The sequence below is a fragment of the Haemaphysalis longicornis genome, unplaced genomic scaffold (genome assembly GCF_048455015.1).
Source record: "Haemaphysalis longicornis isolate Haplotype H1 unplaced genomic scaffold, Haemaphysalis longicornis Haplotype H1 scaffold_1, whole genome shotgun sequence".
In the NCBI taxonomy this organism is placed as follows: Eukaryota; Metazoa; Arthropoda; class Arachnida; order Ixodida; family Ixodidae; genus Haemaphysalis; species Haemaphysalis longicornis.
In genome coordinates, this window is record NW_027526203.1 from 350680006 (window position 1) to 350701498 (window position 21493).

The 21493-nt window shown below is 50.5% G+C and overlaps 2 protein-coding genes across 2 annotated transcripts; both read right to left on the bottom strand.

Moving 5' to 3' along the window:
* Positions 1-1383: 1383 nt before the first annotated feature.
* Positions 1384-8863, bottom strand: LOC144170761 (uncharacterized). The gene is made up of 6 exons (XM_077700750.1): positions 8741-8863; positions 6152-6374; positions 2226-2365; positions 1874-2120; positions 1576-1775; positions 1384-1514 (listed from the first exon to the last, which is right to left on the bottom strand). The coding sequence occupies exons 2-6, from the start codon at positions 6345-6347 to the stop codon at positions 1434-1436; spliced, it is 864 nt and encodes a 287-aa protein (XP_077556876.1). The 5' UTR covers positions 6348-6374; positions 8741-8863; the 3' UTR covers positions 1384-1433.
* Positions 8820-9519, bottom strand: LOC144170768 (uncharacterized). Its single transcript, XM_077700761.1, has one exon. The coding sequence runs from the start codon at positions 9426-9428 to the stop codon at positions 8886-8888; it is 543 nt and encodes a 180-aa protein (XP_077556887.1). The 5' UTR covers positions 9429-9519; the 3' UTR covers positions 8820-8885.
* Between the last annotated feature and the right edge of the window lie 11974 nt (positions 9520-21493).

The following is a 21493-nucleotide window of genomic DNA, read 5'->3' on the forward strand; positions in this document are numbered from 1 at the left end:
AAAAACTGCATGTTATGGCCACGTACCTTGCTCATTTTTCAGAAAGATGGGGTTTTATCCTGCCACCCGCTATCGGTGTTCGTCGAAAATCTTCACGTTTGTGGTCGATTACTTCTTGCTTCCAGCTCTTGAGTCAACCTTAAGCAATGCACAGCCGTCTTTAAGCCCGCGCGAATACCTCGAGTCTTTTCGCGCGCAGCGCAAGGTACATCCCTCCCCACATCGTACACTCACAAGGCGGCAGTCCGTCCTCCTCCGACAGATACAGACTAACACATTACCCACTGAAAATCTAACACATCGCTTTCGAAATTTACCCGGCACCCCTACTTGCTCGTTCTGCGGAGGTTACCCAAACATATTCCACACAGTATGGGCCTGTGATCGACATCCAAAGTTGACCCGCATTCCGAATCCAACTTTGGCATCCTGGGAGGCAAGTCTGGCTGACCCCAGCACTGCGACACAGCTCCTGCTGACGTCCAGAGCGGAGGAAGCCGTGGCCACAGCTTCCCAAGACGGCGCCCTGGACTAAGGGTGCTTAGGAAAATAAAGTTTGCTTCCTTCCTTCCTTCCTTCCTTCCTTCCTTCCTTCCTTCCTTCCTTCCTTCCAGAATGACTCGATGTATTTTAATGGTTTAGTATCTAACACACTTTGCACTGTTACTGTATATATGCTTGACCCCACTTGTTTTAACCCACGGCGTGCACCTTGCTGGAAGGATTTCTCGCCCGCGAGCTCAACTTTTCCCCTCAACTTGTGTTAAGCCTACAAGCCATCAATCTTCACTACCGTTTCAATCAGCTCATTCTAAACAGGCAAAGTGGGCCCTCTCTGCTTTTATAACTCCCTTGACAGTCCTGGTGTCGCAGTCGCGAAGACAGTTTCAAACTTTCAAGAAACAAGTAGACCGCTTGCTGCGCGCTGACATTACTTCTGTGGCCGACCGTGTTCTGAAAAATCTAAAAGTAGACTAAAGTGCACGCGAAATAAAGCCTGTCGCGGCCGCAGCATTTAACTTAGTTATTGTGCGCTTTACTTGCTGTAGATAAGGCATCGTTCGTTCTTGTACAACATAATGCTGTGCGCGTCACTTTCGTCTAAAGTCTCGAATATTGGGGCTTCAGCCTCACAAGACTATAGATGCTGCCGTTAAACTATGCAATCTTCACGCGACGCCGGCTAAGCGTGAATGACAATGACCACAATGAGGGTGGTTCCCTACCCCGTGAGATGCCGGAGGAAGGGCGTTCTTTCTTAGTACGCTCTTGCAAAGCAGACGAAAACTCTGCTGTTGCGCTATAACAATTGATCAGACGTTGCGAGACGGCGGGAGGTTTTTATTGAACCCAGCGAGGCAAGAGAGAGAGAAAAAAAAAGAGGCGGCGATGGTTGCTCTCGAGCTGGGTGGTGTGGGGGGGCGGGAAGCAGCTCAGGTCAGCTGGCGCACCAGGAAGGCGGCCACGATCCCCGTGAGGACGCTGAGCAGCACGACGTTGACCAGAATGCAGGCCTGGAACGAGAGACGCGGTCAGGCGGTGCCCGCCGAGTGCGAGACCTGCGAGAATGCCGACCTGTTCCATGGCAGTGCGGTTGGCCAGGGAAGCTGCCGAGGCCGGCAGCAGCGGAGCAGCCAGGCTGACCACAGAGAACTGGCCGCGAGCTTCGTTCTCCTTCGAGCTGGTCTCGCGCGAAGCTCGGGCGGGGAAGTAGCCCGGCGGAGGTCCCATGGGAGGCGCCGGCAGAACCGGAGGCGGCGACAGGGCCGGGCGCCCTGCAACATTGCCACGTACCTTTTCGTGTTGGCGCGACAGCATGCAGCCACATTTGCCGTTTGCGTGGAAAGAGGAAACAGTGTGCGATGTTAGGCACCTGTGGGTTCGGCACGGATGTCCTTACGGATGGCCGCCTGCGGGTCATCCATCTCCTGCTGCTGGAGCTGCAGCTGCAGCTGCTGCTGCAGCTGATGTTGCATCTGCTGTATCTTCTGCTGGCGCATCTGATAGTGGTGCTGCTGCACCTTCTGCAGGTGCTGCAGCTGCTGCTGCTGCTGCTGCTGATCCTGCTGCTCCTGAATCATCGCGCTCTGCTGCTTCTGCGGGGGCGGCGACTGGGGATCCTGCAACGAGACCCTCTTGAGAAACTAGATACAACTGCTCAACGTTGCGCTCAGTTATGCGGCCCACGGATGGTAGCCTCCTACTTGAGGTGACGCGGTCGTTACCATCTGGGGCTCCTTCTTCTCCGCCTCTGACTCCATCGAGTTGTCGTTTGACCCACCGCTGCTGCTCGCATTTGAAATCGAGCTGACGTTGGCAGCGTCATCCTTGTCATGATGCCCGCTTGAGTCTTCCGAGGCCGTCCCTGCAGGTCCATACGCTGCTTTCAGGGTTGGCGAAAAGCGCGGCGCAGCGATAGCGTGCTGATCGTATCAGGGCTCGCCATAGCTTGCCAGTTAGCCGCCATGCCTTAATTGCATAACTGCAGTGTTTTAGTCAGCATCACGAAGAACCAAGACGACTAATGAAATTGCTGTCGCGCTTACAGGTTAAAGCTGAGCTACACCGGGCCAACGCCTCCACTTTCTCTGGATGTCTTCTACACGTATCAGGACACTAAGGCTAATCCACGCCATGCCTTTTAAATGTATCATTTCTCAATCCCTGGCTTTGCCGTGTTTGCGGTATTCAGTTCGCACTCATGGATTTTTCGTTTCACGTGAGTCATGGATTTTCCGTTTCACGTGAGTCACTTGTGCTAGTCCCTAAATATGATCAAGGCGTGCGAAGACATTGTCAAAGGAATTGGTCTTTAACGCTGCGGACTTATAAATGCAGTAGCTCTGCTTCCCCACAATGGCCTTATAATATCCCGGTAGCCTGTTTACAAACGCTTCGCCGCACAGCGCCCCACGTGATGTGTGATGTCACTGCGCGCACTCCTGGGGTGCCGTCGAGGTAGAGTTCTGGGTGCTGGGGCTGACGGCCTGGGTTCGAGCCCCAGCGGGTCTACTGTTTTGCTTTTTTATTGCAATTTTTTTTCTAAACGGAATTTTACGTGCTGTTTTTGTTAATGGCGATTTGGTATGATTTAGGTTGATTTAGGCTCGGGGCGCAGCTTATGACCAGGTTAAATTAACGTTTTGCATCGCGCGAAGAGACATATGTCCCGTGGGGCGCTATGCAGCGAAGCGTTTGGAAATACGCAGCCCGGTATTTTTCGGTTCATGCTTGCGCCGCAGAGGCAGATGGAGCGAGAAAAAATTGGCTGATCATTACGATGCTCTCTAATGAGAAATTCGAGCGCAGCTGCTTAGCTGTTTCGACTTAGCAAAATATGTTGAGGCAAATAATTTCAGACCGACGTATACGTATGGGCGGCGACGGTAAGCCTCTGCGTCGGCGGCGCGAATTGCAGTCTTCTCGGCGACGGGGAGTAGCTGCTGCTATATATACGGTGGCGCGCACCTCTGGATTCTGGTGGCGCTGAGCCTCTGCCCGGGCAGCTCGTCTATACTGCAGCGGCAGACGAATCACTTCCTTCGTCTCAGGTAGTGCTCGCGTCATCGGCGAACGCACGACGGCGCGTGCTACTCAGACGTTATCTCGTAGAAGGTGTCCCCGCTGCAGAGCACGTATGGTGCGCACTCGCGGCATACCGCGCTTCCTCCTTGCACTTTCACCATACTCCCCTCCGCTTCGCTCGCTTCGGTGTCCTCGTTCTCTCGGTTACATTGAGGGACGACAGCGAGGGGCGCCGCGAAACCACAGGATCGGCCGCTTAAAAGCTGTGCTCTAAGAACAAGCTGAATAGAATCGGAAAAAGTTGCTATACCATAACTGAAACCGTTTGCTTCCATAACTGAAATTTGCTACTGAAACCGTGTCAGCGTAAGTGGACGTCACAAGGCGAACGCCTTGTATCTCTGTTTGGTGGAACTCGTTGTGAAGTACAGAAAATCGCTGCGAGGTACAAAAATAGGTGAGCGCGCCGGGAAAGGGAAGCAGCAGCGCCGGAGGAGGGTAAGCCGCTGTGCAAGAGGGGGATTCAGGTACCGGCGGGGCGAACAGGAGACTCCTGCAGGCGATGGTGAGCGAGCGGAGCGAGCTTCGGAGGGTGCACTGTCGAAGGGGCTGGTAAAGCGGGGGTGGGCGAAACCGCAAGTTCAACAGCAGATCAACAGGGGGTCCAACTAGGCTATCGCCTTGCCATTCTTAGAAAGCATCACCGGTAATCTTTTGTGGGCGTGCGTGACGGCGATGATGCTCACGACACGCTCGTGCATTCAGATCAAAACGGCGCACTCTTCATTCTCACATAACTCAGTTATGCGTGCGGCCCTGCAGTGAGCTGGAGTCCAGCAATCTGGTGCCGTGTTTCATGCACCCCCACTAAAAGCAACCGTAAAAAGTATCAAACCAACCAGGCTTCCGCAGTGTTAACGTGTCTTACTTATCGGAATCCAGTAAAAAAACACCGGTCTACTGCGCTAAGGCGGCGCAGGTCCCGTTACTAGCAAAAGTATTCGGTTCTGGTACGACAGGTCGCCCACTGCCCTTTTATGTCGGTGGTAAATGACGCTAAAGATAGAGGGGGGAACAACGCCGCAACCGCCAAGTGCTTTTTCACTCTCCCACATGCACGATCTCAATCATCGTAAAGGAAACAATATTGACTCTACGGCAGAAACGCACAATCGCGCGGCTTTTTGTACTATCAATATAGCCTGGCGTCCCGACGTGGAAGTGGGGTGGGCTCATCTACAAGAATATGCATGGCCCAGTTAATTTCTCCCTACATGACATGGCGTTATGCACTGGGCGGTTAAGCTTCACCGCTAGTAACAGAAGTCGCACGTTCCCTTGTTCATAATAACTATTTAGGAAGAATTTCCTTCCTGGTTAAGATACAAAAAAAAAAAAAACGTCACGCTCGTGTTTCGTATCATCCCCACCCCAACCGCCTTTCTAGAGCCAAATCTTATGCAGGACACCGCCATATATGCTTTAAGGTACGTGAAAACTGTAGCGTTGAACTTGACGTGCCGCCCTGCCGACGGCCGCCAGCGGCGTCGCGCTGCAGCCTTGAAGTTCGACGGTAGTGCGCACGTAGCTTAATACTTCACCCTCTTGATCGCAACGTCTCGTCATTCGAGTACAATGTGGCAAGGCAGACCCACCGGGTATTTAAAATAGTGTATCCTTTCTGCCCCCGCCACTGGGCGAGAGGCGAAGGCGCGTGAGCGTAGGAATGGGCAAAACCCCAATGGCTACTGCTGCGTTCAGTATGGCACAAAAGCAAGGTTGAAAACGAGCAAGTGACCGCTTCGCATTGCGATTCCTTGCAGGTTTGCGTTTAGATAATTACAAAACGGCTACTGTGGTGCAACCGGCGATACAGTCATTTATCGCTCATTATGTGGGCACATATATCCGTGAGTTCTGCACCCTCTACCCTGTGCTATGACTCCGCACTCTGGCAACGTTAAACAATCGAAACAGCAAGACCAAACAGAACGAACCCACGCTGACTAGGGCATCCACGCCAAGAAGTGTTAAAACTACGTCTGTCGTGATAGGAAAAACTGGATCGCGAGCACGTCAAGCATGGGTTGGTAGCCCATGATTCCAAGAACCAGCTCTATTGAGCAGAAATTTTAGAGGGTGCCTTTGTCGCAACGTCGTGCGCGATGTCTTCTGGAGAAGATTATTTTCTGAAACCCGCTCGAAGTGTTTCAGGTTGCATACGAGCTCGGTAAGTACATCCCATACGTGGGCGGTAATATGCACCATATCTACAAGAACTACAATCTCTCCGCCGTTCCTTCCCGCGCTATCATATGAAGATCTGCTTTGAAATTGCTGATGGTATGACTTTTTGTGTGTGTTTTGCTCATCCTTCGAAGCACCAGTACAGAAAAGGAGAGGAAGCCTCCCATGACTGTATGGAAACTTCTTGTCTTCCTAAACTCTTTCACGTTAGCTTGAGCGTGTTTTTCACGCCATTCGCAATGTATTGCGCGCGAGTTTCAGCCGCAGGTACTAAAAGGTTCCTGCAGCTTTCCTTGTCTTTACGTTCCAGACCATGTACATTGAGAATCTATTCGCAACTGATTACAAGCGGCAGTAAAGGGCACGGCCCGGCACTCACCGGCGTAGTAGACAGCCGAGCGCGAATCCTCCTGCATCAGCTCCTTGGTGGGCGACCACTCGGAGTCGGTCTCTCCGGGCGAAGCGCCCTGGCCACTGAAGGCCTGCTGCTTGGCGGCCAGCGTAGCAGCCGATCCGGTGGCCACGTCGCCGGCCTGGTGCATCACGTTCACATGCGTCACCATGGGCTGGCGCATCTTCGGCGGCGGTCCCAGGGTCGGCTCCTGCGGAGGTAAGGACATCTCGTCGGCAGGGCTAAGGTCCCGCGCCTTCCAAGCAGCTCCCTCTTTCCTGCTGTCGTCCTCCTACAGCGCCTACAAGCCGATATGCCACCTCAAACATCTCTACGCTTTGAAATCAGTGCACAAATATATGCACCGCGAAGATACACCCAGTTATAGACACCGGTGCACCGGAACCGGAACCGAGGCATCAACGTGCGGCCGCCACCTTCATCTGTCTCCAGGAACCTCGTTTTACAAACTCTTTCCACGGAGTTCTGTTATAGTGCGCGAAGTGTTAAGGCATAAGGGCGAGTGGCGTAGCCTGAAATATTTTCCGGGGGAGGGGGGAGGAGGTTATGCGCTGCCGGAAAAAAAAAAGACTCCGCCCGTTGAAAATTTCGGTAATTTTATGGCGTTAATGGTCCGACACCCTTCTTCCTTTTGTTTTTACTTTAGGTACAGTCGACTCGCGATAATTCAAACTCGAAAGGATCCCAGGATTTTGTTTGAATTATCCGAAGGTTGAATTATCAGAAGTTCTCATATATATGACTTGGCAAGATGACAGCACACATTATGATTAGGCATTGATTTTAATGCATTCTTTTTTTTTTATTTCCGAGCGTTTTTAAACACTAACTGCACAAAATAAACAGAAAGCAGATGCGTAAGGTCCACACGCCGAATGCCGTGCGCGTCACTTTCGTAACCGCCGTGTCGTTTTTCGTTTTTTTTTTTTTTGCTGAAACGCGACACGCGCATGCGTGATTGTGCGTTTTTCTTTGTTTTTGTGACAGTGGCCCGCGTGGTTTTGACCGCTTCGACAAGTGCAGGCAGTCAATCATGTTTAGACGTTTTTGAGGTCTGTTCGTTGTTTTGGTTTCTAATTCTCATCGTGAAAACAGTAAATAAGGCTATAAAGTTGAGAAACGTCACGGTCTACCTTACTTGTGCTTCGTTTCATTTTTTTTTTCGACTGTTATTATATAAGCACGCAAATTTTCAAATAGTTGCAGCAAAGCAGTAGATATTTTCCAATGTGGACACGCAAAACGTACGACATAAACGAATGACGGAGTTTGAATCAAGCGGCTTTTAAATACATTGAAAGGATAGCGGGCCAACCAAAAATTTGAATTTTGTTTGAAAATTAACCGAAAGTACGAATGATCAGAGTTTGAGTTATCGCGGGCTTACTGTATATCGATTCGGTATGCAAATAGCACAGGCGAAAAAAAAAGTGGCGAAATGAAGGGCAAGGAGTGATGCAGCGCTTAGAAAATTTCCGTGGGTGTTCTGACAGCGAAGCACCTCCTCCCGGCAACGCCCCTGATATGAGCGCATCTCTCAAGGCAGCTGTGGCAGCCCAGGTGCATACACTGAGTGCTCGTCATGAAAATTATTTATCAATGAAGAGGCCACCGAATGCCGCAAAAAAAAAAAAAAGTTTGCAGGATGTGCATGCGCGTGGGGGATGGCGCAAATCTGCACTGCTGCGCCATTTGCCGCCACAGACCGCTGGGTCGAGGCTCAAGAAACTTGCGCGCAAACTGCACTTTGTGCATGCCTATCCTTACTTTGTTATGCGGCATCTCTGGTCACTCGCTTCCCCGTAACGTGCTTTCGATATATGGCGCCGCGTGCTTATCACCGCGGGTCTGCTTTCACTGGTTCGACAAAAGGCGTCGCTCGCGGCTGCCTTCGCGCGGGGATCAACTTTGTCCTATATATCTACGAAGTGATGTGCCGGTCGGAGATTAAAGTAATTACAGAGGAGCTGTTTTTGGCTAGGCTCTGAAGAGAACTGCGTGCGTCGACAAGGTGTGTCGCTGCAAAGCCAACTTTCTGGCCAGGTCATCGAAAACTCCGTGTTAATTATCAAGCTTTCACTGCAGACGCTCGTACTGCATGCTCGTAACTATAGTGCGAGGTGCCCTTTGATTTGTTGGGCCTCAGAGGCATCTTTCGTTTGATATCGCATTCACGTGTGACAACACTTAAACAAGCAGTGCAACTAATTCCTTTCTGATGACAAGCTGGCATTTCTCGGGTCGTATATCTTTCCCTGCAAATTTTAATTCGATACCTGGTTTCTGTATTTCAGGCCCCCCTTTTGTACTCTGCTTAGCTACTCTTAACTAGAGGTAGCCACACTCATAGGCCTAACTCCCGGCTGAGCTAGACCACTGGGGACCGCCCGGCCAACCGCGTGATCGAAAGAAGGGATCTCCCATCGGTTACCAAGCCGTGCTCTGTCGCCGAGGGCCCCAGCGAGCCTCGGCTCAAGTTGAGCTCGGAAGCAGGAAGAGCAGCGTGGAACACAGCGAACGATAGGCCTAGCCAGGGGAAGGGTGCCGAACACTCACCTTCCACTCGTACGAGCCCACAGGCGTGTAGCCGGCGTAGCAGCTCTGAGCGTACGGGTGCTCCGGCACGTAGTAGTAGCTGTAGCCCTGAGCTCCATGCGACGAGGCCTGGAACTCTCGCTGCGCCTGCGCAGACGTGGAAGCGTCAGTAGAACGAGGTGCCGGCACATGGCGCTATACTCGCCTGATGGTAGTTGCGTCCCGAGGAGACCGCCACCGGCTGCGCGTAGCGGAACTCGTGGGTACCGAGCGACTTGGACAGTGTGTCCCGGGACGCGCGGCGCCGGGAGTCCGGCGGGCACGGCAGAGCGTAGCTCGAGGCCGCCTTGCTGCGCGCCTCCTCGATGTGCTGGCGCCGGCCGCAGTCGCTGGAGCGGCCCACGGGCAGCGAACCCAGCGACGACGACTGCCGACGCTGCTCTTCATCCAGGTTCTTTTCCTCGGCCATGGAGGCGGGCGCACAGGCGGGCTGCCCTGAGAACATCTCAGCCAGCTCTGGCGAACGAAGCGAGCTCTCGCGCTTGCCTAGCTCGAGCTGTCGCGTGGCGCTCGGGACTGCCACGACCCTGCCACGCGCGAATCCTGACAAAGAAGAAGCTCCGCACGCCCATGCTGAGAAAGTACAATTAGAGGATAATTCGGGATTTTTTTTTTTTTTCACAGTATATTTCCTTTGATTTCGCGCCATTTTTTATCATGTGTAAAATAACTTAAACCTATAAACTCCAACCGGGGCGCAGTCAACAATTTAGCCTTGGGCAGTTCCCCCGTGTGGTCACGTTCCCACGAAATCCAGGCCATTATCATCATCACTATTTCGAGCGCCTTGGGCTAATTCATGTATTCACGCAATAGCTTCTTTACTTTCTTTTTACGTTCTTTTCTTAGATACCAGCTAACGAGCTCCATCCGGAAGCGCAGCAGACGACTTCGTCCTTGCCACTGCTCTGTTGTTTTACAGCGAAGCTTTAGTGTCCTCGCTGATGCCGCTGTACACCAATCCACCCTGCAGGAAAGCCAGCTTTCTCTGACGATGATGATGAATGATCGTGGGTGAAGTGAAAGAAAAAAAAGAAACGCTTCCCGAGGCCGTAATCGAACCTGGGTCCTTCGCGTCATGAAGCCGGCGTCTACCCTGTTGCTCCATTTCGACGTGGTCGAAGCGAACGCCAAGCAGCAGGTACCAATTCGCGCCGTACACCCCGAACCCAAATGTTAGGCCTACGGAGTGCACACCTGAGAGCTGCCGTGGGTATTCTAGAAAAGTGGTGCGTACCTCTAAACTATAGAGCACATACTCGCAGTGTGGGATTTTCCAACCAAAGAATCCATCACGATAAAGCTTTGCGTTCAACCATCGTTGCCGTTAGACGGAGGGGCGCATGCGTGATTTTGTTGCTGTTGTTGCTAGTTAGTTAACGGGCGGGCTCCGGCCGATCAGCACATTTTAATACTAATCGCAGGAAATCAGCAATAATAACATAGACATGTGTCCTTCAAAAACTGGAGGACTATGCGAAAACCGCATCTTCTTGTAATCCACGATAGAGAGAGAAATTTATTGAATGGAAGAAAAACACAGAGAGGTCGACCTGGTTGTATAAGCTCTGGTCTGGTATATGCGTTAGGGAATAACGGACACTGGATAACAAGAAGATATGTTTGTCCGTTTGTCTTTGTCCGTCCTTCACAGGGGCATGCAGGGAGGCTCTCTTTGATGACATCATAGTATTTGTATTTTATATTTTTGTTGCTAATACTAATCACTATCACAATCACAAACCAGGAGCTCTGGCCAATCACCCTGGGCGGACACGTCCACGACTGAAGAGGTTGTCTTAGTAATATCGCAGTGAAGGTTCCTATCTTTCGCGTTGTCCTTTATTCAGTTCATCAGATTGCAGAGCCGTTCTGCTGCGCAGGGCAGCCTTCTCCACCCCGATTATCTAAAAAAAGGGGATTTACTGCGCCGAAGCTGCACCCGGGCTATGAGGCGGGTTGATTGATTGATTGATTGATTGATTGATTGATTGATTGATTGATTGATTGATTGATTGATTGATTGATTGATTGATTGATTGATTGATTGATTGATTGATTGATTGATTGATTGTATACGGTTTAACGCGCCGACGCAACGCAGGCGATGAGGCGCGCTGTAGTGGAGGGCTCCGGATTAATTTTTACCACCTGGGGATCTTTAACGTGCGCCGAAATCTCGTACACAGGGGCGTTTTTGCTTTTCGCCTCCCTCAGAAAAGCGGCCGCCGCGGCCGGAAATCGAACCGGCGACATCGTGCTCAGCAGCGCAATATGAGGCGGGTTGTAGCGGCTGCACTACGTAATTTTGACCATCTAGGGATCTTTGACGTTCATCGAAATCTCGTGTAGACGGGCGTACCTGTCGCATCTCCACATTATATTTTCCTGGCTGTTTAACTGGGCCGAGTATTTATTTTTCTCAAATGATGCAGACCCCGCACTTTCTTCACGGTACAGAACTTCAGTTTAAAGAGTGGACCGACCAGAGTCTTTAACCAGCCAAAGCTTACCAAACGGTTCTTACACACGAAAAAAAAAATGTGTAGAAGTGATGTAGAATGTTAAACGCGCAAGCAATTCAATGCGGAATTAACGAGGAAACCCTTCTGCCCGTCTGTAACGGTCAATGTGCCACACTTCCGCCACGTACGCAGATGCTATTAATACAGGGTGCCAGGGCCCTCATACTTTGGTATCAGACTCCCTATCATCATCATCATCATCATCATCATCATATCTACGCCCACTGCAGGGCAAAGGCCTCTCCCAATTATCCCGGTCCTGTGCTAACTGCGACCAATTTATCCCCGCAAGCTTCTCGATCTCATCTGCCCATCTAACTTTCTGCCGCCCCCTGCAACGCTTGCCTTCTCTAGGGATCCACTCTGTTACCCTTAATGACCAACGGTTATCTTGCCTTCGCATTACATGCCCTGCCCACGTCCATTCCTTCTTCTTAATTTCTACTAATATGTCCTTAACACGCGTTTGTTCCCTGACCCACTCCGCTCTCTTCTTGTTCCTTAATGTTACACCTATCATCTTCCACTTCATTGCCCGCTGAGTCGTTCTCAATTTAAGTTGAACCCTCTTAGTGAGCCTCCAAGTTTCTGCCCCGTAGGTGAGTACTGGTAAGATGCAGCTGTGATACACTTCTTCACCGACAATGGTAGGCTGCTATTCATTATCTGAGAATGTCTGCCGTATGCACTCCACCCCATTCTGATCCTTCTAATTATCTCTGCCTCATGGTTGGAATCCGGGGTCACAACTTGGCCTAAGTAGATATATTCGCTCACCACTTCCACTTCCTCGCCACATATATCTCAGACCGCTGTGCTGTCCCGAGGTTATTGATCATTACTTTACTTTTCTGCATATTAATTTTCAGGCCCACGGCTCCACTCTGTTCGCCCAGTGCGGGAAGCGTGCTTTGCAATTGGTACCCCGAGACTCCCCATAGTATACTGCCCAGAACAAACCTACGGGGGATGCTTGGAACTGTGTAAGAATGTAAAGACGAAAGCCTGCTAGTTGTATATCCTGTTGGTCCGCTGTTGAACTTTGCGTTGAACAAATGTGCGGCAGCGGCCGTCACCACTTGACCAGCCCCCCGAACAGCGCCCTGCGAAGCTCGTTCTGCTCTCTCGACATCGCCAGGAGCCTCCTGTTCTCCCCCTTGTTCCCTTCTCTAGGCTCCGAAGCGGCCCTTCCCTCCTCCGGCGCTGCTGCTTCCCTTTCCCGGCGCACGATCCCCGGCCTGCGCTCTTATTTATTTTACCGCACGATGTTTTTTACCTCACAACGTGCGTGCTTGAAACAGGCCTTAAAAGTGTATTTCCCGCAGAGTATCTGTGTATAGGTGACTTTGTACTAGGGATACATGGAGTTTAAAGGAGGTACGTATTTAATGAAATTCACTAGGGTCTTCCTACTTTGGTATCAGAGTGCTTATATGGCGCCTAAGAAATGTCTTCCCGGAAATCCATGCGTGTGTAGTAGTGAAGCCGATGTTAGAGGGCCTCAGTGTGTAGCAGAGCGGCTTGAGCATTTTTGAGAGCGTTTAGCTCAATTGGCGCATTTATTTGACAGATCCCACTTGGTGATAGTTTCTGCAATTTTGAAAACAAAAAAAAAGTGAGTAGGGTCACTCATGTTTTTACCTGTGCGGCAGGCCACTTAGATTGCTTAGAGTATTGCGAGTATTGGTTAATTAGGGTTATTATTAATAAACTCGCAGCTCCTTTTTTCCTCTCTTTTTACCTTTCCTCTTAAACCAGTTAATTTTTTGCCAGCCAGGTCGAACCGGTAGTGCTAGACGTCTTAGCCGCGGCGTTGTAGAGTTCCTGCCACCTTCACTGTCATCATGATGATCCTTACCACCACCCTTACTTCCGGCGAGTGTTAGCGGTCGCTACTTTACATCCTATTGCCGAAACTTTTTATTCCTGAGTCCCCACTCATGTGCGGGAGATTCGGCTCGTTTGGCTGCCCGGCCACTGTGGGTTAACCCGCAATGAAACCACTGACATATTAGCTAAAACAGCTTTGGCTTTACCGATCGTCGAGGTTCTTCCCCCTTTTTTTGCGTGTTGTTGGCACGCTATCGCCAATACCTGTTCAATAAAGATGCCTCCGACCATGGTCTGAACACTTCTCCTGAACTTGAACACCTCAGGTACCGCTGGGAGAGAAGTTTATGCCAAACTCGCTTGTGCGAAGTATTGATAACTTCTTTTCGTTGTGGTGTGCCACCACTTAATCGGTATTTATACAGGGCAAATCTGATAACCACCCCTTTGTGCCACTTTTGCCAAGAAATTGAATCCGAAGAGCATTTCTTCCTTTTTTGCCGCCGATTTGCTAACCATCGGAGAAGGCTGCTGGAGATTCCCCTGCTACGTCTTGGACTGCCTTTAACTGTACCGGTGCTTTTGTCGTTTGGGGGGACTAGGCTGGGCCGATGCCATAGGGACGTGTGCAACGCCATCCACTCCTTCATTTCGGAGACAGCTCGTCTGCAGTGTTAAAAACATTCCGATTAGGCTGACTTTTACTATAGTTTTCCTATTCTTCTCTCTGTTTTTTTTTTCGTGTTTTTCTCTCTCTCTCTCTCTCTCTCTCTCTCTCTCTCTCTCTCTCTCTCTCTCTCTCTCTCTCTCTCTCTCTCTCTCTCTCTCTCTCTCTCTCTCTCATTAGCCTAGACCAAATTCTTTCTTCTGCTCCATTATTTTGCCTTGCTTGATTGATTGTAATGAAAACATAACTCTTCTTGGCCAATCCCCCTAAGTGGGTATGCGCCATTTTTCGGGCCACCACCACCACCACTCTTTTTTTTCTCTCTCTAAAATAAAACGGGTCACAGCCTTGCTGCGAAGACTTCGTGTTGGTGTAGCCCTCTCTCCCGCTGTTACCCGGGAGTGGCCACCACGCTATCATGCCCCGTTCGACCAGAGCTGCCCCTTTTGCACGGCTCCTGCCGAAGATGCCGACACAGAACATTTGCTGTGGACGTGCCCTTCATTGCAAGCGGCCAGAACACGACACCTTCGAGGCACAGGCCTCCACCCTGGCAGACCACCTGACCTCCATCGGTGGATATGGGGACCCCACCACCGCTCCCTCCTTGCGTTTGTTCGCGAAACGGGAGTTAACCTATACTTGTAGCATAGTATTTATGCCAACGGGCATACTGTCGCAAAAAAAAAAAAAATCATTGCAGATTGCTTTTTGGCCAACACCCCGCGTGGGTATGCGCCATGATTTAAGGGTCCAACCAACCAACCAACCAAGCAACCAATATCCGCCGCACTTCGCTGGCTGCATCCATGGGACCGGCGGGTTCCGTACGCCGCCAATGCGAGGTTGCGTTCGCACACTAAAAGCATCGCCACGTCCTATCAAACACCCAGCGTCGACCCCAAACTCCTTCACATTTGGGAAGCCCGTCGGAGCGCCACTAAGCGATGGAAACGCCAACGCCACAATCGCCGACTTCGCCATAAAATTGCCGCACTAAATCAAACCACCACTGAATATGCCAAACAACTATCGAAAGAAAATTGGCTTCAACTATGCGATAGTCTTCAAGGGACCCTAACCACACGTAATACTTGGCGCTTACTTAGACATCTGCTCGACCCCCTAACTATATAGCAAGAGTGAATCCCAACGAAGCATGATTCGTACCATGCATTCGTTTCAAGGTTCCCCAAAAGCCCTTTTACAAACCTTAACAGATCGATACCTCAACACCAGCAAGAACTTTTCCCCGCCCCCATACACAGGACTGCCGAATGACCTACTTGACAGGGACCTCCACATTTACAAATTGGAATCAGCTCTCTCAGAATGCAAGAATAGCGCTCCCGGACAAGACCAAGTAACTTACAGGCTTCTGGCAAACCTGGACGGCAACTCCCTAGATCATCTACTTCACCACATTAATACCCACTGGCTTCCTCCCCAATGGAAAACCGCGGAGATACGCTTCATACCTAAGCCCAACAAGTCACCTCATCTGGACAACTTGCGCCCGATAGCTCTCACATCCTGTGTGGGTAAGCTGGTAGAACGGCTTATACTGAGACGTTTTCAACCATTTTTGGAGGACAGAGGCCTATTCCCAATACCATGTATGGGTTCCGCGAACACCTCAGTACCCACGACATCCTCCTCCGTTTGAAGAAAGAAGTCTTGGCGCCGGCTACCCGTCATTCTCCGAGGGCCATCCTAGCACTTGATCTTAAAGGCGCCTTCGATAACGTTTTACATTCGGCTATTCTCTCCCGCCTCAATCAGACTGGATGTGGCCATCGCGTATACTCCTACATTTAAGATTTTTTAACCCAACGCCAGGCTATCCTGAAAGTTGGCGACCTCACGTCAGATCCTATATTGCTTGGTGATCGAGGCACGCCGCAAGGTTCCGTATTGTCCCCACTTCTGTTCAATCTGGCCTTACTCGACTTGCCCAAACAATGCCATCCCCAAGATACATCATGCTCTATATGCAGATGATATCACCATATGGACAGATACTGACTCTATAGGAAAGATACAAGATGCTCTCCAAGAAGCCATGGACATTGTGCAGTCTAACGCATTGTCAGTGGGTCTTCAATGCACACATCATAAGTCAGAATTAAAAATTGTCCGCAAGCACCCCCCTGCTCGAACTATTGAGCCCAACTCCTTACATTTGGACGGCCAGGACATCAAACCCAGCTCTTCAATCAAAATTCTCGGTCTCACAATACAAGCAAATACGCGGAACGATCTGACCTTATCCAAATTATCCAAGACATTCACTCAAGTTACGCACATGCTCGGACGCATCTCTAACCGCCATCGGGGCCTGAAAGAAGAAGATATGATTAGACTGGTTCGAGCACTTCTGATCTCTTGGGTTACGTACGTTGCTCCATACCTCTGTCTCACGAAAGGAGACTTGGACGTCCTTGACAAGTTCATACGCAAGGCATTCAAACAGGCATTGGGCCTGCCTATGAACACCTTTACTCAGCGGCTTCTACAACTGGGGCTTCATAATACGGTTTCAGAAGTAATTGAATTCTGAATTGAACCTTGCCAGCCAACGTGTCCGGCTCACTCAAACACCTGCGGGCCTTGGGTTACTCAAACGCCAACGACTCGCGCACCCAGCATCTCCTCCTGCTCTTCCTGTCCTCCCCGAGGCTTGGAGATCTGCTGTACGGGTTCGCCCAATACCGAAGAACAGGCACCCTGATCTCCACCCGGGCAGAAGACAAGCACGGAGTCAAGCCCACGAGAACATCTATGGGAACCGTCTCGACGTCGCGTATACAGACGCTAGCTCGTATCCAGGCGGGCAGCACATGGTTGCAGCCGTCACCACCAAGTCGGCCCTTATAACCTGTGCTTCAATTACCACGACATCCACGCATATTGCTGAGGAACTGGCGATCGCACTGGCACTTATTCACACCAAGAGCGCGGTCATCTTAACCGACTCCCAAGCTGCCTGTCCGATCTTCTTGGCGGGGAGGGTGGCCCCACCAACTTTCCGCCTCCTCTCGCAACATCAGCCACAAAGAAACGTCGCCCAGCTACCCGCCCACTGTACATTGACGGGCAATAATTTTGCCCATCATCAAGCCTGCGCACTCTCCTCCCAGGCCCCAGAAGAACAAGCAGAGTCCACATCATTGGTTACATTTCAGGAAATTACACAGTATTATCGACTCGACAGACAACAATTCCCTCAACCTCACTCCAAGCTGTCCAATTCAGAAGAAACGACTCTTCGTCACATCCAAACGAATACCTTCGTCCATCCAATTCGCTTACACCACATGTTTCCCACTCAATTTCCCGCCCAATTAACTTTTTGCTCTAAGCCTGGCACACTTGTCCACATTTTTTTAGAGTATGCGCATAACCCTGACCTCCCACCGTTTCCTTCCCCCTCCCCCTCCATGAGCTGTGGGAGAACCTGATTACCAGCGACCACCTGGACGTCCAGCAACTACTGGCATCTAGGGCGTCGGTCGCCCGGTCATCACTTGGATTCTCGGACTAGGGAACCACTCCTACTTTATAAGGCTCATTAAAGTTTCATACTACTACTACTACTCCCTTGTAGGTGAAATCCCGCCACCTCCTGTATGCACCCAGCACCATCTACTTGTTTGCTTCGAAGTTCGAACACTCGTTCCACTGTTCTGAGTAACTGCTAAAAATATCCCGCTTTTCGGACTTAGCGTACGGGTAAAATAACGGGTTTCTCGTGCGAACGGCCTAAGTTGGAACTCCAGCAGGGCAATAATTTTTGCAAGACCCACGGTTGTTTTTTACTGTAAAATGTTCTTTTGGCTCAGTTATACGCATTTTTATCGTAAATAAGGGTGGGCTGGTATCTTTCTGCATCTCACCGCAAGTGCCTGGCTTGTACCCATCTCGGAACGGAATATTGCGCCACCAGCACGAATCAAGTTGTTCATCAGCATCGTTCTATTGCGCGAGAGCACAACGCTGCTTCTTCTATGCGGGCTATAGAAGAAGAAGAAGCAGAGGAAGAATTGAAACATGCATAAAGGGCGCGCCGTGACTGTATACCCGCAGCTGGCGCACTACGATCGGCTACCGGGTCTTCTTCTCCATCTCCGCTCTCGAACGCGATGTCTTACTGCTCTTATGATACGATAACGATGATTTAGCTTCTTGGTCAGACCTAAGTCTACAAAGATGACGACGACGATGATATCGGCTGTCCCAGTCATTAAGTTTCTCACTAGCTCACATTGAGAAACTCTATGGTCCCAGAATATGGCCGCCTGCCATGTTAGCTATCATTTGGCCCTGTTGGGTTCCCCTGTCAAACCTACGCACGCCTTGCTCACTGCTTTGCCTGTACCAAATTCTCTCTACGTTATCCTTACTTCTGAATCTTCATGGTTTTTTTTTTCTTTTTTTTTTACTTCTGTCTATCATCTCCTAACTTTTATTTCCCTAGTCATCCACTGCTAATCCATCCTAATATTTAAATATATTTCTTTTCCCCAAAAAACTACATCGTTTCTTTCGGTAAAGCACCAATTTCTTGGCCAATCCACCTGAGTGGGTATGAGCCATCTTTCTGGTACCGCCACCACCACTTTACGGACAACGCGAAAGCCAGATTTCCAGCGTTCTCAACCCGTTAACAGCGGTGGTACCTCCCTCCCCATGTTTGGGTCACCTTAGTTACCATTAGAACAATTGCTGTGGCGAAATGCGCAAATGTGTACTCTCGTTCGCAAGACCTAAGTGCAGAATTGACCTCATCCTGCTAAGGCGCCTTCTGTAACGAACCTGAAATGATTGATCACTTTCTTTCATTTTGCCTAAGTTCCCCATTTTGTGCCGCGGTTACTTAAAATCGAGCGTTAACCAGCTTTATCCTCCACTTTCAGTCCGTCTTTGTTATATCCCTCCAGTTTTGGGGTTTTTTAAACGAAACATTGTCCACACGGACGTTGCGACGTCTGGCCGGTTTATCCTGCTAGTCTGACGCTTCAAGGGCACAAAAGCTGTTTCCTGACGGTGCTTAGATCCGTTCTATTTTAAAGCATGTCATTTGTTCTATATATATTAATTTCTAGCATTTGAGCAGTCAGTTTGCAACAAGGGCACAAGTCGTTTCGTTTTACAGCAGAGCTGTTTATCTTTAGCCCTTGTATTGTATAGACGCCCCACGGGCGTTCACAAGGAAGAGGGGGGGTGAGCCTGGAAATGTCCCCGAACAGAAACCAGAAAGAGAGGGCGCAGCGAGAAGGTTTCATAGCACGAGGCGTTCCACAGCACGAAGTCTTTCATATATCGCGAGCTTAAACTCGGCAGCAGCGGGAGGTAGCCGCGAACTCCAGTGCACTGCAGATGAAGGAATCGAATAACGAAACACGCAGCCAAACGAGCGAACTGACAAGCAGCGAAATTCCCCATCGTTGTCAACTCTCCCGTTGCATGGCGGAAACGAGCAGTGGCGCAACACGTAGGACACAGACCCAAAAAATTCTGAAGCGTCAAAGCGGATCGCAAAGCACAGCGCCTCAAACGACAAGATTACAATTTTTTTTCGACAACGCGAGGCGGAAGCAAGGCATCCTATAGGCGTTCAACTGGACATCCGTGCTTTCGCATTCAGAAACCACAAGGGCTTAGGAGCTCTCGGACTTTTTGTTTCGTGAACGTGGGCAACCGAACAAAACAGAAGCAGCTTCGCTGGGTGATCCGCCAGCACATGAATGGTCCGGCCCTTGCATTTGTTAAGGATTATATTATTCCACTGTGCAAAAAAAAAAAAAAAAAAACGTTCTCGTTGTCGTCCGGTAGAGAAAGGGGCCACCGTTGTAAAGAGTGAATAAAGAGCACATTTGAGTGGGAGCTACCTCAGCCTGTCGTCGGTGGCGTAACAAGAGTGCGTGTGACGTTATATCACGTGACGGGTGAAAGTGACGGCACGTGAGTAGGACAGGAGCACGCCCGGAGAACTCTGGGGAAGCTGTAGCGTGAGTCTGCCTGCCCAAGTACTCGGCGCGGTGGCTCAGTGGCTATGCCATGGCGTTGTACTGCTGAGCGCAAGGACGCGGGTTCGATTCCCGGCCACGGCGGCCGCTTTTCTGATGGAGGCGAAAAGCAAGAATGCCCGTGTGTGCGAGATTTCGGCGCACGTTAAAGATCCCCAGGTGGTCAAAATTACGGCACGCCTGTGTAGCGTCGGTGCGTTAATCCCTGCAATCAATCAATCAATCAATCAATCAATCAATCAATCAATCAATCAATCAATCAATCAATCAATCAATCAATCAATCAATCAATCAATCAATCAATCAATCAATCAATCAATCAATCAAACAATCAATCAATCAATCTGTCTGACCAAGTAATTCGCGCCAAAAAACGAAGAAACAAAACGGAGCAGATTGACGCCAACACGATGTAGCAGAAACAAAGTTTCGCCAAGGAGAGCCGCGCCTTCAGAGCATGTATGCAGACCACGCACACCGCGTCCTTTTCACATGCACGCGGGCCTCGCTCCGTGGAAGGCGCATCCATCAGCCTCTGCAGGAGAAATAAAAAAAAAATATTTTTCTCTCTCTCTCACATGCACGCGACGTTCGAAAATGGCCGTCCCTTTCAGTGAGAGGCATGCGCAACTAGCAATTTACAGCCACGATATATAATGCAGTGAATTGCGCTCCATAAATGCTGTCAATCCTGCTCCCGTTTGCTGACGGTCACCACTGCGTGCATGTTTGAGCGGAATTCGTCGGATGCGTGTCACGGCCCTTTATTTTAGCCGCGCTGAGGTACGTTTAATGTGCCTCTTGCCCTCATCGGGCCCGCTAGCCCATGCTCCCGCATTTTGTAATCGCCCCGGGAAGGAAGCAGAATTGCGGCGCAAGATTTTGATCCTGCAGGTTCGAGCCAACCCCTTTCTAGAGGAAAGCCGGCAGTTGGCCCACACAAACGCGAGCACCAGTTCTGGCGTTTTAGAACAAGCAGTGGTCAGTCGAACTGGAGCAGGCAGGCGTCCAGGTGGGGATCTATGACTTGTATTTCCATGTAAACTCCGCAGACCGGACAGCAGCTCACGTAGCCAACTTGACCTCTTGCGCCTTGTGCGGTACTTCGAGATGTACCCTCAGTGGGCATGTGATACGAGGACGACAACGATGACGTGGATGCACTTCCTTCGGACTCGTCAGTCCCTGTACCGGTGCTGACCGCCTCTTCGACGTGCTGAAGCGAAGTCGTACCGCCTTTAAGGCCGATTAGTCGGGGAAAATTTCGTTGCTGCCTCGGAGATTTTTTGGGGGGCGGACGCGTGGGACGCAAACTTTCGGATGCTTTGCCTTTTTTACCACTCGATGTCGAGTCAACGGCGGCTTCTTTCGAATCGTGTACAGCTGGGGAGCCCGGCGACGGTGAGTTTCGAGTTCCAAATAAGGCCGCGGTTTTTTCTTCACATCCGAGGATCTTTGCAGGACTGCCGGCCAGTGCACGAGCTCTGTTGGCCATTGCAATCACGGCAGGTATCTGCCGCTTAGCCGACGGCCGCGAAAAGGTGTGAATGTTCCGCAGCAGCTTTCTGCCCTTGCAGGCAGTCTGGATTTCTTTGGGAGGCGCATCTTCCCACAGCGTTGCTTGGCCACCGATATGTCCAAGCGGGGCAACCGCGGTCGTCTT